General features: G+C 29.1%; 1 protein-coding gene across 7 annotated transcripts in view; it reads left to right on the top strand.

The window, feature by feature from the left end:
* The first annotated feature begins 1,678 nt into the window (after nucleotides 1–1,678).
* Nucleotides 1,679–8,477, top strand: part of LOC129605676 (proton channel OtopLc) — an 83,192-nt gene continuing 76,393 nt past the window's right edge. For 3 of the 7 annotated variants that reach the window (XM_055515577.1, XM_055515576.1, XM_055515575.1), the window contains exons 1-3: nucleotides 2,060–2,416; nucleotides 3,191–5,412; nucleotides 5,644–6,154. In XM_055515577.1, coding sequence (XP_055371552.1) covers nucleotides 4,113–5,412; nucleotides 5,644–6,154 — 1,811 coding nt within the window. In that variant the 5' untranslated portion in view covers nucleotides 2,060–2,416; nucleotides 3,191–4,112. The other 4 variants (XM_055515574.1, XM_055515570.1, XM_055515572.1 and 1 more) reach the window with 3 other exon arrangements.

Raw genomic sequence — 8,477 nt, 5'->3', positions numbered from 1 at the left:
CTCTTAAACAATGTTACCAACACTCGTATATAAAAAAATACAACAATTTAATACGTTCGAAATATTCATCAAGTGCCCCGATACTTATTCGGGGCTACTTTTACACACCCACATAAGTGTTTATTTTTTTGCATATTTGTTTTTATTGACGCATCAATTACTGAGATATTAGTTCTGTTATTAGATATTAGATTTGGGATACATAAGGTTCTTACTATGTTATTATGCTTTTGTCAGGTCCATTCTTTGCGTAATATTGCTGTCGTTATTTTCAAAGTGTTTATTCTACTTCGTTTTATTTTTGACAGGGTGTAGGTTTTTTTTCGGTCCTCTCGAATAGACCACATCCACCAGTCTATTAAAAATATTAAATTATTCCAAGGCGTATATACTTCAACTGACAACTCTCCGTGCTCATAACTCAGTGCCTACCCCTAGAATAATAAAATTTTTCGAATTAAATCAGTAACGCTCTTTATCAACCCGTGTTCTTGAATCCAATAAACGTTTAGGCCTTGGTACTAAGAAAACTCTATTAGAAGTCTTTTCCGTTAGCTCCTTTCGTGTACAACAAGTTTGTAATTATGTATTGTAGGCATAACACAAAACAAAATTTTCTGTAGAAGGTGTCAATTACAAATTACATACATATTATTTATGTACCTTTGTATGTAAATCTTTAAACTCTGCACAAAAACAAAACATTCAATTATAAAATTTAAAATGTATAAGTAATTCACTTTTGTTCTCATATTATGTATTTACTTTTTTTTTCTAAGAGTTCAATTAAAGCATGGAAGTGTAAAATAAGCTTTTACTACTAACAATTTGTATACAACTACATGTGCACATTGAAAACTATTACGTCTCTATACAAATGTATGTAAGTATAAGCGTATCTCTCTTTACATAGCTCGGCACGTATGTGCTTTAAAACACTCAACATAACATTCCCATTTGTAAAAACAACACAAAAATGTCTAAACCAAAATACACAAAATAAAAAAACAAAAACATAAAAAATAAACTTTCATCTTCTCTGTACGTGTTCTAAAATTCACCTGGTGGGCTTTTGTGTAAACAATGTTTAAGAATTTCAAAACTAAAAGTGTTGATTTTAAAGCTTTTTCTTTTTTTAAAAAAAAAATTTTTGGCAATTATTATTTGCGCAAATCAACATTTCTTTTTTTGTTGTAATGTTTTCGTATTTTTTGTGAGAAATATTTTTTTTTAGGTCTTGGTATTACAACAATATAATTTACAATTTTTAATACTCACAATTACCACACACACACACAATCATGCAAAACAAATTGAAATTATTAAAGCTTTGCGATAATTATTAAATAAAATGATAACAAGAGACCTAAAATAAATAATAACAAAAATTTTTGAAAAAGAAAAAATTGAATAGAAATTCGCCGCACAACTGGTAACCACTAAAATTACATTTTTACGTCAATTCAGTTTTTTGATAATGAAAATTCGCCGTAATTTTTGCTCTATTTTTTTTAGAGTATTTTGCACAAATATCTAAAAAACAAAAACAAATCATTTTACGAGAAAACAAAAAAAAGTGAAAAACAAAACACTGAAAACTTTTTATTTATTTTTTTTTGTCTTTTTATATCGTACTCGTACATAGAGAGAGAGAGAACATAAACTTTGTATCTCTCATCATCATTCCGTTAGTGTTGGTCGATCGGAAAGGATATAGCGTAGCGCAATTTTGTTGTTGGCATTTTAGTTTTTTTTTCCTTTCTCTGCATATGAAATTAATTAGTGAAAAAAAAAAATAAAATCAAAAGCAGCAAATAACAAAAAAAAAGAAAAGGAAACAACAAAACAATAATTAAAAAATAGAAATAAATTTTTTCTTATTCTATTTTGCTTCGTGGAACGAAAAATAAAAAATTATGTATAAAGCATCCTTTTTTTTTAACTAGTTATTTGTGAAAATTTAATTTTCGCCTTTGAGATAAATTTTATTTTTTTTGTTATTTTTCTCTACATCATTTTTAATAATGAAAAGTGTAAGAAAAAGCTGTGAGTTTTTAAATGTGAAATGAACATTTTATATTTTTTTTTTTTGGTTGGAAGTAAAATACAAGAAAAATTGAATTAAACGAAGGATTAAATTGAAATTTTGCTTATTTTTTTTTTAATTTGGAGTTTGAAGAAAGGATTAATATTATAAAATAAGATGAAAGAATATGGAAATAGAAAAAAATACGGAAGAAAAGAAAAATTTAGCCGAATTTTAATTTAAAAAAGAAAAGACGATTTGAAAAGAGAAAAGAAACGAACGAACCGGTTCCGTTTGGAGGACAAAGAATTCCTTTCGGATTATTTTTTTTTTTTTGAATATTTTTTTAAATGTTATACATATATGAATATATTGAAATAAATTATAAATGTACGTATGATAAAGAGTACAATATGCATGATTTATCTGTCTTTTGTTGAAAATTGTTATGATTTTTTCTTTTTCATTTATGTATCGTTATTAAAGTTTCATTTTTTTTTTTGATTTAAAATTCAAGGATATCCTGGATACGAAACATGAATTTACATACATACATACATAATAACAATATTGAAACAAAATACGGTTACAAAAGCATATACGTGTATGTGTATGGATATTGAACGAATACAATTGAAATTTACATGCGTACACACATAAACGTATCAACATACATTTACATATACATATATGAAAATTGAAGTTATGCTTTACAGTTATTGAACTTTTTGTATAATTTTTTTTTTTTTTTTTGGATTTTTCATTATTTTTCTTCATCTCGATAAAGAAGGAAAAGTGAAACTGAACGGTTTGGGAGTGTCCTTCCCTACACAATAGGCAATATATGTATATATACATATATATACATAAACAAATATGTGTAAAGTGTGTAAATAGGAGTATATGTTAAGATGTGTGTATATACTGGGGGATAGATCTCTTTAATTTTTAATATTGTTGTTATTTCATTGTTTTTCTTTAATTTTTTTATATAGTTTTATTATAATTGTTAAATTTTTTCTGTATCATTATTTTTTATTTTATATTTTCTTACATCACACAAAAATTCATGTTAATATTTTTGAATATAACAATGTAATTTCCATATTGAATTTATTTTATTGGTGATTTGCGCCTGAAAATAAAATCTTGTGACAAAAACAGAAGAATAAATACAGTTTATAAAAAAAACAAACGCAAATCCCATCAAACAATTTATTTATGAAAATAATAACAAAAGCGATAATTTGTATGCTGCGCAATAATTTTCCTGTTTTATTTGTGATATAATAAGTGAAATTATTAAAAACAAAAAAAAAAAATAAATCTACAGGCGTAACACTTAAATATTTAAGAAGAAAAGAGCAATTTTACGATAACACAAGAGGAAAATTATGAAAAATTTCAATAAAAATGATAAGTAAAAGTTGAAAATTAGTGATATCACAATACACAATAGTTAATTTCAAAAATTAAATTAAAAATTTGAAATAAAACAAAAAATTTCTTAATTAAACAAAAACAAAATAAAAAAAGAAAATTTCCAATAAAGATTTTATTTTATTTCTCTTACCCTGTGCCATTAAGATGTGATGTGACCTAAATAATACGATTAGCTTTTCTTAAATGTTGTTTTTGTAATAATTTGTAATTTTATGTTAAATATCATTTTTTTTTCCTATTTTGTGTGGCTCAAGAGAGAAAAAGAGAGCGTTTAGGCTGCGCAAATGTTAGGAAAAAAGAAAAACAACATAAAAACAATGAAAAAATCTTTCGAATTTTTTTTATGAAAAAAAATAAAAATATACAAAATTTTGACTAAAATAAAATTTTTAAGTAAAAAATGAAAAATAAAATAAAAAAAAAACAAGTGAAAAATTGAAAAATTAACGAAAAAAATAAACCGTAAAGTGTTCATAATTCAATACCAGAAAAATATATATATACATATGAAAATATATACGAAAACAAAATAATTGTGTGTATTACCTTTTAATATCGTAAAATAAAATAATTAAAAAAATTATATATACAAATACTTTTAAAAAAATTTAAATATAAATAAAATAAAAAATTTAATATCAATATGGATAGTTCACCAGATTTATCATTAAAATTACGACGCGGTTCAAGTGATTCCCGTGATTCATTTTATTTAAATTTAGCTCAAGGTGTCGATTCTGATATCGAAGAAGTAACGGCACGACCACAGACAACTAAAGATCAAAAGCAATCATCTGAAACAGATGATCTTCCACCGCCACCTGTTGAACCAACATCTATATCATCTATACCATCTTCAACATCGTCATCATCACCCCCACCACCCCCACTACATTTATCTTCACCACCCCCAATTCATCGTAGCTCAATAACATCTCAACAATCGCAAGGAACAATTTCATCACCTAAACAAATTTCATCACCAATTCAAAGTGGCAGTCCCCATTCACAACAATCTGCATCACCACCATCTCAGCGCGGTTCAATCGCTTCACAAAAATCCATTCATTCAAAATCCCCACCATCTCAACGTGGATCAATATCATCACAACGTTCATTACAATATGCGGCTCCCCAGTCTCAACAAATATCATCACCCCCCCAAAGAGAATCACCTCCATCATTATCAAATACAAGATCACCTCCATCTAAACGTGGTTCAATTTCATCTCAAAGATCACAACCCCAATCACCACCATCACAACGAGGTTCAATATCATCGCAAAGGTCAGCTGATAGACAATCAGTAAAATCTCCGTCAGCTAAAAGGCCATCAATTACATCACAAAGATCAGTCGGATCAATACACTCCCAACACTCACAACATTCGTCACATCATTCACCACCTTCACATCAGTCTCAACATTCACATCATTCACAACAATCACAACATTCAATTCCATTATCACATCATTCTCAAGCTACGGATAATTCATACTCGCCCCATAATGGTCGTGATATCAACTCACCACCTATACGACGTGGTTCTCCGCCAACTGAGTCTCCACCGCAAGGTCAAATGGGATATTCACCACCACCACCACTGCAATCGGCATCTCCACCACGAAGCTTACATGAAATATCCGAATCACCGGTGTTACCGCCATTGTCACCACCTTTACCAGCATCAGCATTTGAAATGCAAAGAGCTTCGCCACCAGATTCTCCACCAATAGAATTAGCATCACCACCAAATGCAAATGGTAATGAGGGTAGTGAAGATGACACTACAATAGATATGACTATACCAGTCGACGTACCACCATCTTCACCACCTCCTTTACCTCCAACAAGTGCATCAGATGCCACTACGCCACCATCAAGTGTTCTTCCAGCACCTTCTTCTGTTGATTCAACTCCACTTCCGACTCATCGTACTTCAGGTAGAGAATCAGATTCAATGACATCATCACCATCGCCACCACCAACTCCACCACCTCCTCCTCCATTATCCATTCCGCCACCTTTACCGGACCCCTTGCCACCTCGTCATGAACCTCAGTCCCCAGTTCTTTCTCCACTTTCAATATCCCCACCAATGTCTTTAATGTTCCAACATCATCATCATCCATATCATAATTCTGGAATGTCTCATCAAAGCCTTGCATATACAGGATACGGTTTAGGTGATCGTCAATTTACGATACCTCCACCGCCCCCGGAAGAAATTGATATACAACAGGAGCAACTAGAAGAAGAAGAAGAAATAGAAGAAGAAGAAGAAGAAGAGGAAGAGGAAGCAAACTTAGAATCGACATCACCCCCAATAGAACCATCAGAAACAACAGAAATACAACGCGAATTAGAAAAAACCGAAGAAGAGCAGCAACATGAAAGTGAAGAGGATGATGAAATTGTAGGTCTTCCACTTCCTACTATTGTAACAACAATAGCACCGGTACTAGTAGATGAAGGAGATGATGGAGATGAAAGCGATGATGAAAGAGATGAAGGTGATGATGCAGATGAAGAAGATGATAATGGTAGTAATGAACAAGCAGAGGATAATGATATTCAACGACGATTAGATCAAATTCATATAGAGGAAGGCGAAAGGGTAAATGCTGATTCGGACTTTATAGCAGTTCCAATGCCACCGCCAACACCTTTATCAATAGATGACAGGTAAGTTTTAACCAAATGGTTTCATTTTCTTTTATTATCTAAATATGGTTAAGCTTTACTTTAATAACGCTGTTGGTGTTATTACATGAATTAAAATACACTAAACGTTAAATTATAAATTTATATTAGAACTGCTTTTAAAATTTTAAGTCATTTGATTTACTGAGCTTTTAACTAAGAAACTATTAACTTTTATACTGAAAGAATTTTTCTCATTTGAAACGGCTGCTTTAAATTTCTTATATGCATGTACACGATTTCTTTTACTTTTTAATATTTCCCATTTGATGATTCGTGCTTTTTATTCATGCACATGCACCATAATTTATTTAAGAAGCAAAGACAAAAATTACTTTAAGCATTCCTTAAAAGGTTGTGACAATTTTTCATAAATATGATAGTATGTTAATCATATTCAGTTTGGCACGGCCGGTTGCGATAAAGTCAAAGTGATATTAGTAATAATGATACGGACTCATACTCTTCATTGTTGCTTTTTGTTGAAATAGAAATCGTTTTCATGTATTCCATTTTTTATTTCAACATCACTATTTCAAGTATTTCCTACTTTATTTTAAAAAGTTGGAAATTTTATTTTTGATTTTCCAGATGACAAAAGAAAACTTACTTAAATATTTTATTAATGATTGAGGCTACAATTCAAAATAATAGTAGACCAAAATATAATAGGTTTTACCGACATACTTATTACAAACAATACGTTATGATTACTTTGTGGAAGACCTACATGAAATTGCGTAGAACTATAATAATAGAGATTAAAAGTCTGTATTTGTAAGAGATGACTTGGCAAGGATTTGTTTTAAAATTAAGACTAAATGTAGTATTGGATGCAGCAATTTGATTTTCCTGAACGGTTTTAATGGTTTATTTTGTATTAATGAAACAGCATCTTACTCGATATACTAGAATAATGTTGTGTTAACAATATCCGTTAGAAATTAGATATACTCTCGCAAAGTACAACTCATAAATATCATTTAGACTATGACTTTTTCCTTTTATTTATTTTTTTTTTTGTTTTGAAATAACTTGTAATGTAAAAGTGAACATTCCTTTATCAAAAAAATTTCAACCCTCTTTTTCCATACACATTGCGTCTAATAAAAATTGTAAACATCCTTTAACGTTACTTTAAAAAGTCCATAACTGCGTATTTATTCAAGGATAACGACGACGCAAAATAACAAAGTAAATATAAAAATTTTATTTATTGAGTTCAGTAAAGCGTAGATATTTAGATAAAAGGGGATACATTATAGAGCATTTAAAGTAACACTTTCTAGTACCCCCAAAAATGAACAAGAGAATTAATTCTTAACTTAGAAAAAAATATGGAGTTTTTTTTTTTTTGTTTTTGGAAAAATAACTGTTCAATGGGGTGGAATTCTTGTTTAGTAATAATTTTTATTCTGAACAAGTTAAAATGATTGTTAAAGTCTTGTTGAATACCAAAAATATCACATTCCAAATTTTGTTCAATTTATTTCCTGGTTTTTCTTTTCTAATATTTTTGTATTGTTCCTTTCAATCATGGAGTTGGGGAGAAATTTGAGGTCATGACGTAAAAATTAATAATAATAAAAAAGAATAATTCCCTTTGAATGCAATTTTTATTTGTGTTGATAATTCATGGCTCGTATGGAAATTTTATTTCCAAAAATTAATAACGTAGAATAAAGAAAAATAACAGAGTCAGATTCGGTAACTGTGAGGTTAAAAATATGTTGGTTCAAGAACTTTATTATAGGAAAATGTTGCTCTGCATTAGAGCTTTAAAATGCTTTGATTTTAAACGAGTATCCATATTATTTTACTCTACTCATTTAGCGACCTTAAAATGGCTTACAAATGGAAATTATATGTATAAGTATGTACCTTTGTGAACCTATATGAACCTTATTTATAACCATTTCAAAATGTGAATCCCGTGTAATTCATTTTTTTCAACTACATACACCACTGTTACATTGATATATGCAATAGGCACATTTATGTATACGTATATTGTTAGCAAATTTACTCTTTCTTATTTGTATTCCCGCAAAAATTTATCAGGAAACTGAATTTAGGAAAAAAACGAAAAAAGAATTTTATTCCCGGATAATCAAAATTAAAATGGGTAAAATATGTTTTCTAATTTTTTTAAACTTTTTTTTTTTCAACAACACCACCACAATTACCCACCACCATCGTACCCATTCTACTCGAATTTTTTAATTTTATTGTTATTCTTATGTATATAGAAAATGTGAAATTTTTACTGGTATTTGGTTACCTGATGAAAAACTTTTAATCAGAA

This window comes from Condylostylus longicornis, unplaced genomic scaffold, assembly GCF_029603195.1.
Source record: "Condylostylus longicornis isolate FDR11 unplaced genomic scaffold, ASM2960319v2 ptg000013l, whole genome shotgun sequence".
NCBI classification, from domain to species: domain Eukaryota; kingdom Metazoa; phylum Arthropoda; class Insecta; order Diptera; family Dolichopodidae; genus Condylostylus; species Condylostylus longicornis.
The sequence above is the reverse complement of the archived record's forward strand: the minus strand, read 5'-3'. Positions and strand labels throughout refer to the sequence as shown.